Here is a 19854-nt window from a genome sequence, read left to right on the forward strand (position 1 = left end):
ATAAATTTAGTTATCTAATTCTACTTATCTGTTTAAAGACTTAGAAGGTAATTAATACACCTAATTTTTAGATTAAATCATTCCAACTATATTGGTGTGTCGTAATCAAAAAGTGATTCTTATTGATTATGATTCAAGAAGTTTTACTTTGTTTGACTTAAAAACAAATTCTTCTAATATATTCTACACTACTTCTATAACATCCAAACATTTTGATTATTTTTATGACTCATATTTGAATATTATTATAATCACAGAAACTGAAGTAAATGATAACCCAAAAATTTAATATTTTACCCTTGATTAAAATGTTTAAATTCATTAAACAAACATCAAATCTTTTTTAAAAGTGGTACTAAATTACATTTACAATTTCAAGGATAATACATTATATCTTTTAGATGTAAAAAATTAAGAGTATGAATATTAGTTGTACTAAATTTAAATTAATACAATCTTAAATGTTGTAGCATTTGAAAATTCTGATAAATATCTCCTATTGTAATCTGTAAATGTAAGAATAATTTATTTTTTTTTAATTTTATTTTACTAGAAAAAATATATTTTATTGAAATTTATTAATTGTTGTTAATATTCTCTTATCTTATTTCTTTTCATATTATAGCTAAATACATATTTTTTTTATAGCATGAAATGAATATTTATTGTAGATTTTGATTAATAATATTATTAATTTTAAATTAATTGAATTTTTTAAAATTAGAAAATTTTATTTAATTATTACTCTAGTTTAAATAATTTAAAAGGAAATAAATGAGATTTTATAGTATATTATAAATGATAATTATTTTATTTTTAAAAAAAGGGAGACTAATTTTCTATATTTGATTTGATATCAAAATCTCATATAACTATTAATTCATATATGAAAAATATAAGATAGATATATGATGGAATTTTTTTATTCTATGATGGGTTACAAAATAAAGTCAATAAAATAGATTTAAATTTGAAATCAACTAAACTTCTTTTTGATAGCGAATTTAAGTTTTGGGATGACAATAATTAAAATTATAACTTAGCACTTTACTAAAATGAGAGCTTTTTAATTTAGGATTTAGAATTTGGAGAATAGTTTTTAATTCCAAGTAAGAATTAAAAATTTTTTAAAAATTTATATTTACAATAATTTAAAATTATAAAATAGATATTTATTTATCTGATACTTCAAAGATAAGCAATCAATCATTTTTAAGGTTTATGAATATTTTTATTGAAGAGAGAGAAAATGATATATTATTTATTGATTTGACTAAGCAAAACAAAACTTTGAGTGTTTAAGCTGAAGTAACTAGTGTTATAGGAGAAAGAAAGGAGCAATTAATATATACTCTTAATTATGGTTATGCCTAATTTATTATATATAATAAAAAGTTAGAGTAAATCTTTAATTATAAAGGTGTTGAATTAAATAGCTTTTATTTATAAGTAATTAATGTAAATGAATAATACTGGTATCTTGCCTCAAATTATTTTGGGATTTATATCTTTTAATAAAATGGGGATCTATTGATTGAATAACCTGTAAATCATTTAAATAAACTACTATCATACTAAGATATGTTGATATTATTTTCAGACTCAAAATTGATTACTTTTTTTTAGATTGATATTAATGAAAGGAAACTTAATATAATCAAAGAAATAGAAAATCCCTCATAAGTATATGATATTTTATTTATAAATTAGCAGCTAAAAGTATTTGGCTCAAGAAATAATACTCACTTAGTACTTTACGATTTAAAGAGTGGATAAGTTAGTAATTGTTTTGCCCTAGAATAAACTTTTGAACCAATTTTTAGTGACTAAATAAATCATGTAAGCCATTATTTACTCTTAGCTTTTATTTTAAATGATTTTTTATTTTAAAGGTAGAATTTTATTCCTAGAATTCTCACAAATTAAAAGCTATTGATTATTTAAACGAAAAAATATATAACTTGGAATTACAGTTTGAATAATCTAGTTAAAAAATAGTAGATCCTAATTTAGGTATTCTTATTGTTATCGTTGACTAGTAATAGTATGCATACTTAATAAAGTATCCTAATCTATAAGTCATTAAGCTATTCAAACTATGGTCATCATCCAGCCCAATAATTGGATTTTACTCTTCTATTTATTATAGCAAAATATACACCACTTTGTTTATCCATGAAGAGTATATTTTTTCTTATGATGTAAGTATGAGCCTTTCGAAATATTAGTAGTAGCTATAACAAAAGAAAAATTATTTTATACCACAAAATAAAAATCTTTTAATACTAAATAAATAAGTAAACGCCATTTTTTTGGTAGAAACTAAAACATGGAAAAATTTACATCAAAAAATCTTTGTTGATAAATCAAAAAATATCGAATTATCTGAGTTTTATTTGTATTACTTAACACCAAATACTTCTTTACTTTTCAGCTAACTAAAATTTTTGATAATAAATAACTCTGATTTATCTATAATTAGTTATCAAGATATCACTAATTGTTATAATTTTGTTTTTCTTGAAAATTAGAAAAGACTTTTATATATTTCAAAGGATAATCAACTTTATTATTTCTTAAACAATAAATTTACGTTTTTGGAAAATATTATCTCCAATCCTAATTTCGATATTAGAAAAGATATAATTGAAGTAACTTCTGATATTGTTTTGATTAAAAATCATAAAAATATCTAAATAGATAACATCATATTTTACAATTTATAGTTAAATCAGTCACTAAACTTGATAACTAATGGCATTCACTATGTAAAATTAATTTAGAACTTTATTTAAATATTTTAATTAAATATTTTTAAATAGGACTAGATAAATGTGCAATTTAAAGAAAATATTCTGGCTTTGCATTCTGAAAATGGTTTGCTGATTTATTATATAGACAATAGTAATGGAAAAGGATAAGCTAAAAAACTTTTTACAGTTAATTGTCAGATGAATTGCTTTTTTGAAGCATACATAAGCAGAGGGAACAAAAATTATTTATTGATAAATGATTCATCAAGATTTTCTTATATAATAGATTTAAGACAAGAGATAATTAATATTTAAAATACATAAAGTTCTTTTATACACTAAAGAATTACAAAGCCGTGCTTATATGATGTTAAATAAAAGTTAGATAAAAATTACTTTTTTATAATTTGCCCATTAAACACTCATATTTACAATTTATAAACTCTTACCTTGCACAATTTCCTAATTTCTAATATAAATAATAATGCATAAATAGTTGATATATAATAAATATAAGATAATATTTTCTTAATAATTTATGATATAAAAATTGAAATATCGATTATAACATCAAAAAAAATAGAACTTTTGAAGAGTTAGGTTGAATTAATTAATCCTATTATATATCATCAAAGGGTTAAATAGTTAGGTTAAAACTAGTATTAAATTTTATTAAAAGGAGTTTCAGATGTTAATGGATTTACAATAGCTTGCTATGCAGATTTAAAAAAATCCAAGAGCTCCAGTATTGTTTTGGAAGAATCAAAAAAGATTTAAATTTTTTAAGAATCTGAGAATGATGGTTTTAAGGTAAATTAAACAAAAAGCAATTTATAAATAAATAAAGATCTTTTTTATATTTAATATAGAATTGCATCATACAATAATCAGAAAAGAGAGACACGAGAAGAATTAAATATTAAATTTTATATAAATCTTCATAAGCCATGTAAGTTTTAAACTAAATTTGTTTTAAATGATATTTAAATATTATTAAAATAGAAAGGTATTTGATATTTGTAATTAAAGTCTATTTAATGAGAAAACTTTAATTGAATACAAAGCTTTCACCTAAAATAATATGAATAGTGATATTGTCCTTACTCTTGTTGATAGCAATTTCGTTCATTCTAAGTTTTATAACATAAAGATTTCATCATCAAATCTATTTTTAGGTTTTTTAAACTCTGAAGAAATCCATTTTAATCCTGAATATAAACTAACTAACTTTTAGCTATCACAATTAAATATTACAACTAATTAAAACACCCATTTTTTATATTTCGAAAACATAACCAATATTATATTTAATGATATTAATATATCAGATTAAAATTGGGAAAGCCAATTTATTATGTCAGACACATCTTAGCTCACTATATAAAATATCAATTTGAATAATTTCAACTTCTCATAAAGGTTTTCATTTATGTAAATAAGTGATGTGAAAACACTTTATATCAATAATGTTACAATTTCTAATTGCTATTTTGCTTAATAGCTTTTTGACATGACAAATGTATAGAAAGTTACAATTAAAAACCTAAAAATAATTGACACAATATTCTAAACAAACATGATAAGTATAGAACTTACAAAGATTTTAAGCGTATAAGATCTAATCATTACATACTCTAGCAAACAGAAAAGAGAAGAATAAGTTTAAAGCATTTCTGCTCTTTTTCTAACCAATATTTATTCAATTAAATTAGAGAATACTTAAATTATAAACACATAGTATATTTAATTATTGAGATATAGCTAAGTCTAAGAGCTTTCATAATCTCTTACTATAAAAAACTTAACAGCTGAAAATTATCATTCAAATTTACCTCTCGTTAGTATCTACTACTCATATACTGTTATTTTGAACATAATCAAACTAAACCATGTTTAACTATAAAACACAAATCTTTTTGAAATATTTTAAACTTCAATATTTCAACTACAGGATTTAGAGGCAAGCAAAGTGATAAATCATTTAAATTAAGTCAATTAGCACAATAAATTAACAAGTAAAAATAGTGAAAATCATTTTAGATTAGCTTAAAATGAAGAGTAGCTTATATATATTTTTTTGTTAAGAGGAATACAAACAAGTTCACTTAACTCTTTAAATATAACTAATTTAATTGATGTAGGTTTAGTTAACCTAATAGCTTATTCAAAATAGGACTAGGACACTAGTTAGCTCCTCAATAGATAGTTTAATTTATAGAATGTTAGACTATAAAAAATATTATATTACAGTTAAAAATTATTGCTTTTAAATTTGTAATGTTTTAACTCTAATATATAAAAAATGCATGTTACTAGCATTTAATCTAATTATCATATTATAACAATTAATGCAAGAGATAAATTTGTAATAGAAGAATCAAGCTTTTTAAATGTAGATTTAGAAAATGAATCTATAATAAATATTTAATAAACTCAGATAGTTGAAATCAAATAAACTACTTTTGAAAATATTCATGTCATTAATATAAACTGTGGAGTTGTCTGCATCAATTCTGCCTAAGATATTAAAATAATTGAATCAGCATTTATAAATATACAGAACTAAGAAGCTTAAGATGACAAAGTTATCCAAAAAACTGGTTCAGGGGCATTATTTATTACTGATAGCATTTATATTTAAATAATAGAAAGCAGGTTTATAAAGTGCTAGAATTATTTTTATGGAGGAGCTGTGTATTTAGAATAAAATTAAAATGTAACTTTCTTTAACTCCAGTTTTACTTCGAATAGTGCTGTTTTAAATTCTGGTGGTGCTATTTTTGCAAAGCAAAATGTAATCAGTTTTGAAAATTGCACTTTTGAAAGTAATTATGCGAATAATGAAAAAGGAGGAGCTATTTATTCATAGGAAAATACCATAAAAATTTTCTAGTGCAAATTATTTAATAATAAGGCTTTGATTGGTGGTGGAATTTACACAGATTTAGACAGCTTAATTGATATTAAATAATCTTAAATAACAAATAATTTTGGTAATTAGAATAATTAATAAATATTATTATAAAATATGTTTTATAAAAAAGGTTTATTTTATGGAGATAATTTGGGATCTATACCTAAATTTGTTAAAAGAGTTGAGCAAAATAATAACACTAAAATTGATTATATCTTGATAAATAACTTCCAAAGTGGAAATTATACAAAAGACGTTATATATGTTAATTTTTTTGATCAAGAAAATAGAATGCTTGATTTTTTAGCAATTTAAAATTATATCATCAAAAATAAAAATACTGTTTCAAAAAAAGTAGAAAGTGAATATTTAAGTTATTTTCTGAAGGTTTAAAATGATTTAGAAGATGAAATCCTTATTTCATCAGGAATACAGCTACTTTTTGATGATCTTACAGGCATGTTTAGATTTAACATAAATGCTTCGTACAAAAACTAAAAAAGATATGTTTTGAAAGTTGTTTCAAATATCAATAATTTATATATCACCCTCATAATTAACTTTAGAGACTGCATTATTGGTGAAATAAAGCAAAACAGGCATGGCTTTATATTGTAATTTTAGCTTTTTTATTAACTAAAAATTTTTAATTTACTTTTTAAAAAAAGTATTGCTAATTAAATTAATTAAAAATATGAATTAAATAATTTACTTTTGAAATCCAACATATTTATCTTAAATTAAATTTTGGCAAATAATATTTATTTGATAAATAAATATCATGAAAGAAAATATGGATAGTAAGAATATTAATAAATATTTTAATTAGTTATTGGAATATCTCAGTATAAAAAATTATATATATTCTTATCAAATACCAAATGATTTTTTTTATTAATATTTATAAAATACATCTTTTAACATAATTAAATGCAATATTTGATCACAACTGATTAAAACTTATTCATTAAGGGAAATTATTTGATAAATAAAAATAAGTTTAAAAATATAAAATTAATTTTATATTTTTTATTTACTAAAATAGTTGCGATGAATGTAGTCAAGGAACTTATTCTCTAGTGAATCCAAATACTGAAGCATTAAATCAATGTAAAACATGTCCTGCTGAAGCTCAGTTCTGTAGAGGAAATTAAATTATTTTGAGAGACGGATACTGGAGAGAAAACAGAATGTCAGATTAAATTTTCTAATGCATATTTTAAGGATGCAGCGAAGTAAAAGGAAATTAATTTGGCTGCATTTAGGGATTTATAGGACCTATGTGCTAAAGCTGTGATAATTATGGAGAGAATTGGGATCATCTTTATGGGGTTAAAGGAACATACTGCTATAGATGTTCAAATTATGCTGAAGTTTACATTTATTTAGCAGTAGCTATAGTTGTCTATATTTTGTATATTCACTTTAGTTTAAAATCTTAGATAGATGAAAAAAGTAAATTGATCAAACTGAACTATTTAAGAAAAATGAATATTCTTTTTTTGAGTAAATCGAGATAAAAAGGTTAGGATTCTGCAGTGCTTACAAAAATATTTTTAAATTATCTACAAATTTTCTCTACTTCTTTTGATTTCTTTTCAAGAATACCCAAGATATTTGAATCAACTATTGATATTGCTGGTGACCCTACAAATATCACAGTTAACAGCTATGACTGTCTTTTTAAAATGTCTTGGATTTATCCTGTTTGGTTAAATAGAATTTTAATTTAATTTTTCCAGATATTTGTGACTTTTGGTATAATTTTAGCTATTTAGAAGTGCTTTAGCCAAAGAAAACAAAAAAAAATTTACATTACAATTTACTTAGTTTTTATTTATTTATTCTATTATCCTTCAATAACAAAGTTTTTGATTTCTCTCGTTTTTTGTGAGCAGATAGGATCTAACTCCTACTTAAAAAATGATTATAAACAACAATGCTATAGTCAGTAGCACAAAATTTATAGTCTAATATTAATTTATCCTATACTCATTGTTTGGACTATAATTATCCCTGGTTTATTATTCATAAAAATGAGGAAATCTAAATAACAAGGAAAAGACTAAACTATTTCATATATTTTATCTTATTACATTCTATAATAAGGATTTAGAACTCACTTTTATTATTGGGAGATAGTAAGAATGAGTAAAAAATTTATGATTATGCTAGTTATTAATTTATCTATTAATGATACAAACCAAAGACTAATCATTGCAATCATCTGTTAAATTTATTTTACATTGATAAATAAATTAAATCCTATTAGTTCATTAGTTTTTGCTCGTTGTGAGAGACTTTTAATCTAAGTTTTAATAATTTCTCTAATGCTATAATGCATTTTATATTCAAGTGAAAATATGACATTATTATAGACTATCGTGATAATCTTATTTTTTTTGATAAATGCTTATGGAGTAGCTGAATTAGCAAAAGCATATCTAAAGTTAAAGAAGCAAAAGCCTCCCAAAATAATACTTAAAATGAGTCAGTATCTCATAAAATACAGCTTCTTTAAAAACTATTTCAAAAAATAGAGAGTTCCTCTCCTAAGAATAAGTCAGCTATGGTAATAAGTTTACAAGAACAGGAAAAATTTAATTTTAATGACATAAACTAAGATAAATACAATAAATAGAATAACTTCATTGAATTAACTAGAATCAATTAGGCATATTGACTTAAATTAAATTCGACCACTATAGCCAATCACATCAAAATAAATGCTGAATCAAGATGAGGTAATTAACAATTATAAATTATTAAATTTAAAAAATTAAGAATAGCTTTCTAAATCATAAACTATTTTTTTTAATAGAAATAAAACTCAATAATTCATTCTAAACTTAAATAAATTAAATTTAATAATCGAATGAATATAAAGTTTAAATTCATTCATTATTAGTTTAATCAAATTTATTTGAAAAATAATTTAATTTTTATAATTTAAAATAGGTTATTTAATTCAGTTCTATGAATATGGAAGACTCTTGATTAAATCAATAAAATAAATAATTAAATGTTTTATTTAGAATAATCAAATTGCTTTTACAATATATCTTAGTAAAATATATATAATCTAATGGATACGATCAATATTTTGTAATTGTATATTTTAAAATTAAATCATCTGAAAATATTTTCAAATAAGTCTAATTTTAAATTATTTTAAATTAAAATTTTACATCTTTGATGAATTCAAACATTAATTAATTATAAAAGTAAATTTTAAATTAAGTTGTTGAATGCTATCATTAAAGATTAATAAAATAAAGATTCTTTTAATTCCTTTTATTAACATAAATTAGTATGAAACTAAGTAAATAAAACTTATTTTAGCACCTATTTATTTGAGTTTTTAAAATAAAATTATATTAAAATTTAGATCCAATAAAAAATAGCACTAAACAAATATAATAAATTGTAAAATGACTAAAAAATATTATGAAATATTGATAAATCTAAATTAGATGGGATATGATTTTTGATCTAGAATTAAAGAATTAGATGAATAATTTATTACATTACATTACATGATCATAAACAAAATTAATAGAAGTAAGTAAGAAGAGTAATATATATGAAGAAATTCAATTTGATTGATTATTTAAGAATAGCGAAAAAAAAGGAAAAAAAAACAGTAAACATTTCTTTTGGTTGATAAGTAATTTAATTAATTAACTTAGCTTAGTTTGATTTAGTAGAAAGAGTTAAAGCTTGAACTATAGATTAAAAAAGGAATTTTAGATATACATTAGTTTTAAATAGAGAGTCAATAAGTCAATTTCTTTGAAGAAAAAGAAATAGGGTATTAAACAAACATATTAGAAAAATACTCATCAAAATTTTAGGATTATTGTGAAAATATTTTGACTATGAAGAATTCAAAGTTTAAAGTAAATATCACAGAAAAGATAATTTAGTGGTTGATACTTTCTTTGTTTATTTATAATAATTTCATTGCAGTCACAATAGTCACCATTCAAAATATGGAGTACATGATTTCTTAAATTATTTTGTATTGTTTGTAGAAACTTTGTTTTTTCTACTATTGCAAAGATTTGAAGTGGAAATAGGCAGTTCTTGAAATATTTGAAGTAGGCATATTAACTATAAGAGTTCGTGATTAAAATTGTAGACCTCTTATGGTGGGTTATTTTCTTAGAGTTTTTTTAATATTATATTGTCAACTCTTCCTCATTTTTTTTTAACCAACCTTCTCTACTTTACTTCTTCACAAGCAAATCCTTATAATTGCCTCTTAGATTATGATATCTATTATAATTACTATTGCTTAATCTATGAAAGTTAGATACTTCACTACATTTTTAGCTCGCTGGCTATTTTAAATTTGCCTTTTTGGCCTCTTTGTTCTACTTTTGGTTGGGTAAACACAATCTGTTGTTATACCTTATATAATAATCAAAGCTATTATTATTTTAATAGCTAATTTTGTTGCTTTTCGAAAAAAATATTAGAATATTAAAAATGAATTAAAATACAGTATATTTGCATTGCTCTTTTACTGTTGTATAGACCACGGACCTTTCTATGATTTTCGAAGAAAAAAGACGAAAAGTGAAAAAGTAGTTTTAGCCGAAGCTTTGCTCTACACTTTGCACGTTTTTAGATTTAATTAACTGCTTTAAATATTAGATGGCTGCTCAATATTTTTGATTGACTACTCTACTTATAATTTTTAAGCAAATTATGGAAAGTTTACAATAACAAAAGCTCCAGAGAGTCTCCCATAAAGCACTTTTGATTATTTATAAGTAATAAGCTATATAAGATCATCTTCTGAAATACTCTTATCAATTTTTGTATCATTATTCATCACAAATTAATTTCTTTTCCTCATAAGCAGCAGGTATAATAATCATAACGTATATTGTGCCAAAAATTATAAGCTAAAAGCTATGCTATCAGTCATGAAGAAAAATAATAGCTTAACATATTTTTATGGCAGCATTGCTGACATAGATAAAGGGTCATTTTCACGAGACAAAGATGTCAACTAAGACTTACAAGATTTGTTAGAATAATCCATAAGTCCAAACAAGTATTATAATTTAAGTTTCAGTAAAATAAAAATAAAAGATCATAAAAACGCCAAACTAATTGTAAATAAAGGTGAAGAGTTTGAAATAGACTATGTTTTTCACGATTTCTTAATCAAAGCTCTTCAAAGATAGCAAATTATTTAAAATAAAAAGTTTATCTATTTAGAAGAAGATAACTAAATGACTACATAATAAAAATAATAAATCTAAGATTATCTAAATATGAGAATTATTAAATTTGGTATATAAGATATTCAAATCATAGTAGGAAACACAACCTTCAAATAAGATCCAAGGTATTAAATTTATAACCTGACAATAGTTACCTTCTACAAATACATAGCATCTTCATAATCAATCAATCCAAAGTGTATTTTATACGACTTATTTAACTGAATCAATCAATCTAATTTATTAATTTCTCTAAGTTAACTTATTCTCTTATATTAAAATAATTTATTTAATAATTAAAAATTATTTTCAATCAAGGTTTTATTCGTTTTTTTTATATTGAATTATTTAATCTTTCTTTTATATTGATTTTAAAGTTTGTTTGTCTTTTTAATAAAATTTATTTTTTAATCTTAAATTATTTAATTAAATAAATTTTTTTTAATTAAATTTTATTCAATTTTAATAAAAACTAAAATTATTTCTACTTTAAAAATTAATATTTTTTTAATTTACTAATTTTTATTTTATTAATTAATATTCATCTTCTCATTAAAATAATATTTGAAAAATTTAAAATGTCTAAATATATGTCCTGCTCTTTATATATAATATTCAACCAGATAAAGAATTTATAGAGCTTAACTTTTATATGCAGAATATTCTTTAAGTATATGAATATTTTAGAAATAATAATAATAATAATAATAAAGTAAATTAATTTTTAGGATAAATGGATTTATCTATAAGATAATATGGTTATTCTGATTTTATAAACACACTTTTGAATTTCATTTATGATATTTTGATGTGAATAATAATATTATTATCTTAATTTGAGGCTAGTTAAGTAATATTATTTGTTAATAAAAGTATATGTTTAAAAAAATAGAAGGAATAAATAAGGATAAAACAATAGAAATCACTAAAACTTTATTTTTGAAACAAAAACTAAGTTATTTTATCAAGAATTAGTAAATTTTACTATCATAAAGTCTAATTAAACTCAATCTACGAATGATGCAATAAGATGACTCAATATTTGAAAGTGGAGTAGAGAATTTACAAAAGTTTTAAAAATTCTTTGCCACCATTATTACTGCTTCCTGTTTATTTAATGATGCAATCGTTTTTATTCTACTAAGAGGACTCAACTGCTTAGATTATTTTATTGTTTACTGTTCTATATACATAATTGACAAATTGCTCTTTATTTATTTCGAGAAACCTAATTTAACTTTGCTTTTATCTGAAATGTTAGATTTGGGATTATTTTTTAGATATAAAAAGAATGTCATTATAAAAATGGTAGTAAGAGTTATTCTTATGCAGTACATTCAAATCTGCTTAGTGCTATCTCGAGATGATTATTATAGAAAGTCTGATTTACCAATTTAAATTTGTCTTCTGGTTTCTTTTTTCGTTCACCTCATCATTATCACTGCTCGAATAAATGTAATATTTTTTATAGAAGACTTTGGAAATGAAAATAACTACACAGAAGTCTATACAATCGATATGCAAGATCAAAATTAAAATAACATTCAAAATATTTAACAAAATATGATATAATAGAATTAGCATTAAGAGATGAATACAAATAATTAAGTTATAAATGATTATTAATAATTGAATGTGGTTGAATCGACGTCATCATTATCCTCTAACGTCACTCCTTTATTAAAAAAGAGTAATAAAACGACCAAAACATCTACCTGTTTTAAATTTAAATTATATATGCCTTCTTTTAGGTCAGCTGTTTCCTTTGTTGGAAGATTATCTTATTAATTATGTTTTCAACTTCTTTTAGTTTTACTCTTGAATCAGTCATTTATAAACTCTCTCATTTATATTATCTCAAAGATGCTTATCTTATTTATTATAAATAGAATTGCTCTCTACTACTAGCAAGGTCCTACGTTTAATTACTTAATCTTGATTCTTGCCCAATTCTTTTACATTGTGATTGATCACGGTCCTTTTTATTAATTTTACATTTCCCCCTACAAAGTAAGTAATAATGAAAGGCTACTTTATTCTTCAAGCATTTTCTAAATAAATTCTCTCTACCAGCTTGTTGATGTAACTTCTATTTTTCTTATGGATTACTTTATAACTGATTTCGATGCCAATCAAAAATTATAGTAGAATTAAACTGATGAAGGTAATAATCTCTAGATAAAAATCTAATTCTATTTAAGATTTATTGCTTATATAATATTGGGAGTATGTTAGCTATGTTACCTTATCAACATTTCTCTTCGTTTGATATCTTTTTGTTCAAGAAAATACAGGATATATAGTTCTAAGCGCTCAAACCTTAAAAAAATAGTTTAGATTCTTTCTAATAGCTCCTCTTTACAGTATATGTATGCCAATATCTAAACATAAGATATGTAAATTTAGCAGGTAGGACACTAAAATAGTTTAATCTTTGGTAATGATGCTGTAAACAGCTAAGATATTTCTTCTCTTACTTTAAATAGTTTAAATAGCATATCAAATTAAAATAAATATAATAAAAACTCAACTAGTTTAAACTAATGCTTTAAAATTATAACAAGAAAAAAATATTTTGAAGGAGCTTATATAGAAATTCAATAGGATTTTACCACAGTTATTTTGTTAGAAAACAATTGCATAATGTTAGAATAGAGATTTCACAAAACATTTTTAAAATTACTTCTATATGAAGCTTAACTCCCTTATACAAAATATGAATACACAATAACTAATAACAACAATAGCAATAATAATAATAATTTGCAAGTATTAAAGCAACAATTAAATATAGCTTTAAATATTCGGTTTCTCAATTACGGTCTCAATAATATTCAGATTTAATTAAATAAGAATACAGTGCTTTAAATGCAAAATTTAATTAACCCTATTCTACTATAAATTTTTACTTACTATTAATTAATTAGTAAGAATCTCACATACAACCCTCATGTGATATTATACGATTTATATTTCTGAGAAAAGGCTTGAATAAGCATAAAAAAAAGATTTGGCTATCTTTAACTAAGGATTAAATAATTTTTATCCTTGATCACCTTTCCTCTCTTTATAACCAACACACTATAGTAGATGTTTCTGTTATTAAAATTAAAAAAATAAAATATCTAATAATAAACTACATTAGTAGTATTAAAGACCAAAAATGCTCAAAAAAAAATTAAGTATATTTTGAACTGACAAAATAATATGAACAAAATAATTAAATATCTTATTTTAATTTTATAAATAATTTTTTATTAATTGTTAGTTGGGTAAAAAGTAATAAAAGATATCTATTTTCAGCATAATTTTAAAAAATATGTGGTTAATAAAACAAAGTAAATTATTTGTAAATTAAATTGAGTTTGTGGTTAATAGAAAAATAATTGCAGTCTAATCCATATATTTTTAAATAGTTAATAAATATTAATATTTCAACATTAATATATGTTTTTTGAATAAAAAATATCCTAAATAACTTAAAAAATAAAAATTCTTCAATAAAATTTTGTAAATATACAAGCTCCTCTTCTTTAACTACATTATTTAATCTTTTATAAATTTCCTTACATTACCACTACTATTACTATTGTTTTTAATAACACCAACCTCACTGTTTAAAGGTAGTAATCTCAAAGTATAATGTAAAGTTTTTAATCAAGTGATAGAATTTATTTTAGATTTTAATGTGTTTATGATAGTTAGATAGATGAATAAATTAAGTGATTTATGAATTAGGGAATTATAGATATTTAGTTTTAATCATATTATTTGTATATTAATTTTGTAATTATCATATCTAAGAGATTACTGAATTAATAATTAATCAATTTTTAGTAATAAAAATAAGAGATAAATAACAATATAGTAATCTTTGTTTATACTTGATACAAGCCTATAACGTTAGACAAGTAGAATCATTCCTAATTTTATTTATTATGAGAAAAGCATAGAATTTATTTTATTTATTAATCCATCTTGTGATCGTTTATTATGCAGAAGCTGAACTAACTAAAGATTTTGGTAAATTTATCCCTTTGCTACATTTTTATAATTGTTGCTGACATTATTTATTTAAAAACAGAATTATCTAATTCTTCTTGCAAGGATATTTATAAGTTTTTCTAAAGTACTAATGTAGATTATTTCTTTGGATGCAATGAAAACAAAAAACCAAACAAATTTGTATTATCACTTGAGAATAATTAGTTGTTTAGTAGAGTCACTTTTAAAATTAAATTCCTCACATCAAAAAAAATAGAGAAAGATAACATCAAGATATAAATAGACAATTTTATGATAGAAGATGTAAAAATGGTTAAAGAAGAAGATAAATTCTATTCAATAAAGGTTTTTCATGATGACGCAAAAGGTTAAATTTAATTTGATATCAAGCATGAGGATGGAGAATTAAAAGTTTAGAAGTAATTTATTTTTTTTTATAAATTTGTTTTCTAATAATTCTTTATGTAAAAAATAGAGCCACTTTAAGTCTACTAATAGAAAACTGTGATCAATACTAAGAAGATGGTTCATGTTTTAAGTGCAGTCATGAATATTTTTTAAATTAAATGACAGGTTTTTGCTAAGATTACAAAGCAAATTGTGAAACTTAAGAAAATAAGAAATGTAAAAAATGCTAGAACGGATATTTACTAAATGAATCGGGCTTTTGTACTATTTCTTGTTAAGATAAATAATTTAAGTATAATAATTCTTGTGTAAGCAGCTGCCCAACAGGATATTATTCTGATTAAAACTAATTTTGCTAAAAATGTGGAGATTATTGCGTATTTTGCCACTCTAATGATACTTGCTTATAATGCGAAGAAAATAGGTACTTTTAGGATGGTGTTTGTAAAGAAGCTTGTTCAGATGGATACTTTGTAAGCACCTAAGAGACAACAAACGGTTAATTAATTTGTGAAAATTGTGATGAAAGCTGTTTAACTTGCACAGGTCCTTCAAATAACGAATGTACAACATGTAGAGAGGACTTTATTATTTACCTTGGTAACTCTTGCTTGTAGTAATGTCCAGAAGGTTATTTCAAAAAATCTAAAAATATAAGTGAAGATATTAATAAAATTAAAAATAGCTCATATTATTGCGCAAGATGTTACTATTTAAATTAAAAATGTGTTGAATAGTGTCCTTCTTAAACCTTTATTGTAGAAAATTATATTTGTAAAACATGTTCCACTAAAAATTGTGCTAATTGTAATTCTAATGATATATGCAATGCTTGTTAAAATGAATATATATTAGATGAAAAGAACTAATGTGTTGAATGTGATTAAAATACTTACTATGATGCTCATAAATAAATTTGTAAAAAGTGTCCTGATGTAAATTGTTTAAATTGCAGTAGTGAATAAAGCGGAAGGGTTTGTATAAAGTGTAAATAGTATTATGAATTTAATGAAAATAAGCTAGTATGTTAATTTAATGATACTGAATATCTTTTAGAATGTGCTAATCCTTCTAACTGCACAAAGGAGCAGAATATTGTTAAAGCATCAGATGCCACAATTAACATTATTAGTATCTCTAATACAATTTTACTCCTATTCTCCTTTGCTTTCTTTCCAATCGGTCCTTTTTTTTGGTATACAGTTTAGGTTTAATAACAGATAGGAAACTTAATTTTAATAAACAATCTGAGGATTTTATCTCTTGGACCCACAGTAATATAAAACTTCTATCAGTATAATATATTTCCTTTGTTTCCTGACTCTACATTAAACACATATAATGAAAGTGATTTGCTTTATGCTAGTAGCAGCTAGCTTTCAATTATGGGTGCATTTAGATCTTAACCTTTAAAAAAATACTTTATTAACAACATGGCTTACTTCTTTGTTTTTCTTTTTATAACAATCCTAGTGTACATTTTATCTAAGTGCATAAATAGGAAATATATTAGAATTATTGAGGCTAATTAAGCCTAAAAAAAATTAAAAGTAAAGGAAATTGATTGTAAACATGACAATAGTATTTTTGACAACAGCTATAATCTCAATATAAGCTGCAGTTTAGACTAGAATGCTTCAAAAATAAATTAAAGTTAAAACGAAATAAGTCAAATAGGATAAAATTTACTTGTAAAAAGGGAAAATGAAATTTAAAAATAAAAAGAAAAAAAAAGGTTAAATTTTTATATAAAAAACCAAACATTCTTAAAAATAATAGAGTATAATTTATTTATAAGGTTTTAAATGGTATTCGGAAATTACTTTTTATTATCTCTATTTTACTCTGTTTATAAATTAACCTTAAATTCAACATATGATTTCATAGATATAGGATTTAAGTCTTTATTCTCTCTGATTTACATCATCTTTGTTTGCTACTTAACCTATAAAGTGTCTAAATTCGATGAACTTGATTTTAACTACGACTGTAGCAAATTTAAAGTTATTTTTAGTAATATTAAAACCTAAGGACTTAAAAGGTATTTTTGGATTCTCCTTGAGTTTCGTAAAATTTTATAAGTAGCTGTTTTGGTCTTTGTCACTCAAGATTTAATTAAAATATCCTCAGTTTTAGGAACTAATTTATTATTTTTGATTTATTTGCTTCATCAAAAACCTATTTCTTACACTATTTATCAAAAATTTATAATAGCAATAGAAGTAATAATTGGATTCTCGAATGTTTGTATTATAATTTATTAAATTTTACCTGATAGTATGATCAATTAAAAGTTTATAGCTTCTATTTTGGCGATTATGGCTTTAACTATACTGAACTTTATAGTGCTTGGCTTTTTATTAATGCAGATTTACATGTTTGTAAAGTTCAAATTCTTTCCTAGGTTTTATATCCTAGAGAATAAAATTATTGATACGACATCCATGAAAATTGAATAAGGTTACGATTAAAAAAATTCTAGATTTTTTAATGACCTAACAAATAATGATATTGACTATTATTCAAAATTATGGGGGATTAATCCAATTTTTGCAAAAAAAATTTATTAAGAAGCATAAGAAGAATTTAGGAAAAAATATGAATAGGAAGAAATAAGAGTTCAATAACAAATTTAACTAAAGGAATAATCCAAATAAAAAGTTGTTGATAATACATTACAATCATAAAAAAGAAGTATCTATACTCACAAAGAGGTTCATGGAACAGTCAAAGAAAAAAAGAAGCTGTAAAAAATATTATCCTAATCAATTTAATTTCAACAAAATAACCTAAGAAATTAAAGAAAAAACATAGATTATAATAAAATTTATATTAATAACTTGCTTAGCAAAGGTAATATCTTTGTCTAAGAATAAAATCAAAGCAAAGCGCATTTTAGCCCAAATAATTCAAAGTTAATATCAAAAGATTCTTCTATAATAGAATTATAAAACACTTCTTAGCAAATTTTTAAATAAACCACAGACTTAGACTCTTAATAAAATTAATAACAGAGATGCATAAAATTGATAAAACAGAAGGATAATTAAATTTCTTAAGTCTAGCTATAAAAAGAGCAATTTACCTCAATCAATGATTCAAATTGATTTGGTGTACAAGGTTATTTATCTAAATTGAGACATAAAATTCTCAATTTCAAAAAAATAAACACTAACGCTTAGATTGGAGGCTGCATAGAAATTTTTTAATTAAATTAAATATAATCAAGCAAAAGGCAATTATCTAATTTTTATAAATTTAAAATCTATTTTCCAAAAAAATAAAAAAGTAAGTACTACTAAATAAAAAAAGGGCAATATATACTGCTAATTACTTTAATATGTTATACAATAGCAATAATTAATATAAAGTATTTGTAAATTATTAAAGCGTTTTTGAAGATTTTAATATATAATGTATGAAATATATCAAAAAAACTAAGAATAAACTGTTAACTTTCTAAAATTTTAAATAAGCAATTAATTTTCAAAAAATCTATCTAATTACAAAAAGTACTTTCAAATATCAAAATTAATTAATTGCAAAACACTTTTTTATTTGAATATATAAATAGAAAAGCTTAACTTTTTTAGATGGATTTGCAAAAATTTTTTTTAGAAATAAAAAAGTAATTGAAAATATAAAAGCTTACAGAAAGTAGTGAATAATAATCATATTCAAAAATGAATAATAATTATATACAAAAAATATTTTCGAAACGAATAAAAGATCATTATTTAATCATTTATATAACTAAATTAAGTAATATTTTATTATTTTTAGAGATATTTTGTCCATTTTATGTAAATATTCTTTCAGTTTTTATGGTAAAAATCTCGGTTTAACTACTTTATTTATTATATCTAATTAATACACTTTATCCTAAAATTTATTGTAACTTGATAAAGTTTTGAAATTTATCCAAAAATGCAAACAGTAAAAATTAATTGAAAATAAATTGTTATATGCTCGAATAAATCTATTTATAGTTATCATAAAATTATAAGTTTTATAGCAATTGAATTAGCAGATGACCTAATATTCAGTTATTTATAGATAAAATCAACAGATTGTTTTCAATTTTAAATGTTTTTGAGCAAGTGATTAACTATAAATATTATAATAATGCATGCTTAGTGTATTAAAATTTTATGAGTCTATCAAATAAAATGATAATAAAAATTAAGTATTAGTAATTTATTTAAATTTATTTTTGCTTTAAAATAATTTTAATCCTTAATTGCCTTTAAAATATTAAAATTCTTTTAAAAAAAATGCAAATTTGATATTTGAGATGTAAAATTCATTATTAATATATGATCTTAGCAAAGAAAATATCAAGAAAAAGAAGAAAAACATCTTATGTGTGTTTATGATAAATATAATTTGAAGTTCTGAAAAAAGTATATTGATTTTATGTAAATAATTAAAAATAAATTATATAAGCAATATAAACATAAGTATTTTAGATAAATAATATATTAAAAATTTTCTTTATATATATTAGTAAAAATTAGTTGATATCTTAGTTGGTGTG

The 19854-nt window shown here is 22.1% G+C and overlaps 6 protein-coding genes across 6 annotated transcripts; 5 read left to right on the forward strand and 1 right to left on the reverse strand. All coding sequences in view use genetic code 6, as the record gives it.

Annotated features, from left to right (window-relative positions):
- Window positions 1–128: 128 nt before the first annotated feature.
- On the forward strand, window positions 129–1225 carry TTHERM_000845809 (hypothetical protein; the record flags this gene model as incomplete). The annotated part of the gene is made up of 3 exons (XM_012795954.1): window positions 129–150; window positions 258–514; window positions 827–1225. The coding sequence occupies 3 exons, from the start codon at window positions 129–131 to the stop codon at window positions 1223–1225; spliced, it is 678 nt and encodes a 225-aa protein (XP_012651408.1).
- Window positions 1226–2951: 1726 nt separating this feature from the next.
- Window positions 2952–8664, forward strand: TTHERM_00845810 (transmembrane protein, putative; the record flags this gene model as incomplete). The annotated part of the gene is made up of 6 exons (XM_001009271.3): window positions 2952–3563; window positions 3623–3702; window positions 3756–5746; window positions 5798–6281; window positions 6713–8411; window positions 8626–8664. The coding sequence occupies 6 exons, from the start codon at window positions 2952–2954 to the stop codon at window positions 8662–8664; spliced, it is 4905 nt and encodes a 1634-aa protein (XP_001009271.3).
- Window positions 8665–9904: 1240 nt separating this feature from the next.
- On the reverse strand, window positions 9905–10531 carry TTHERM_000845819 (transmembrane protein, putative; the record flags this gene model as incomplete). Its single annotated transcript, XM_012795955.1, has 1 exon — window positions 9905–10531. One exon carries the CDS (start codon window positions 10529–10531, stop codon window positions 9905–9907), a length of 627 nt encoding a protein of 208 aa, XP_012651409.1.
- Window positions 10532–10589: 58 nt separating this feature from the next.
- Window positions 10590–11129, forward strand: TTHERM_00845820 (hypothetical protein; the record flags this gene model as incomplete). The annotated part of the gene is made up of 1 exon (XM_001009272.2): window positions 10590–11129. One exon carries the CDS (start codon window positions 10590–10592, stop codon window positions 11127–11129), a length of 540 nt encoding a protein of 179 aa, XP_001009272.2.
- Window positions 11130–11921: 792 nt separating this feature from the next.
- Window positions 11922–13624, forward strand: TTHERM_00845830 (transmembrane protein, putative; the record flags this gene model as incomplete). Its single annotated transcript, XM_001009273.1, has 2 exons — window positions 11922–13549; window positions 13600–13624. The coding sequence occupies 2 exons, from the start codon at window positions 11922–11924 to the stop codon at window positions 13622–13624; spliced, it is 1653 nt and encodes a 550-aa protein (XP_001009273.1).
- A 1218-nt stretch (window positions 13625–14842) lies between these two features.
- On the forward strand, window positions 14843–18424 carry TTHERM_00845840 (transmembrane protein, putative; the record flags this gene model as incomplete). The annotated part of the gene is made up of 3 exons (XM_001009274.2): window positions 14843–14927; window positions 14989–15328; window positions 15385–18424. 3 exons carry the CDS (start codon window positions 14843–14845, stop codon window positions 18422–18424), a joined length of 3465 nt encoding a protein of 1154 aa, XP_001009274.2.
- Between the last annotated feature and the right edge of the window lie 1430 nt (window positions 18425–19854).

This window comes from Tetrahymena thermophila, assembly GCF_000189635.1.
Source record: "Tetrahymena thermophila SB210 genomic scaffold scf_8254783, whole genome shotgun sequence".
NCBI classification, from domain to species: Eukaryota; Ciliophora; class Oligohymenophorea; order Hymenostomatida; family Tetrahymenidae; genus Tetrahymena; species Tetrahymena thermophila.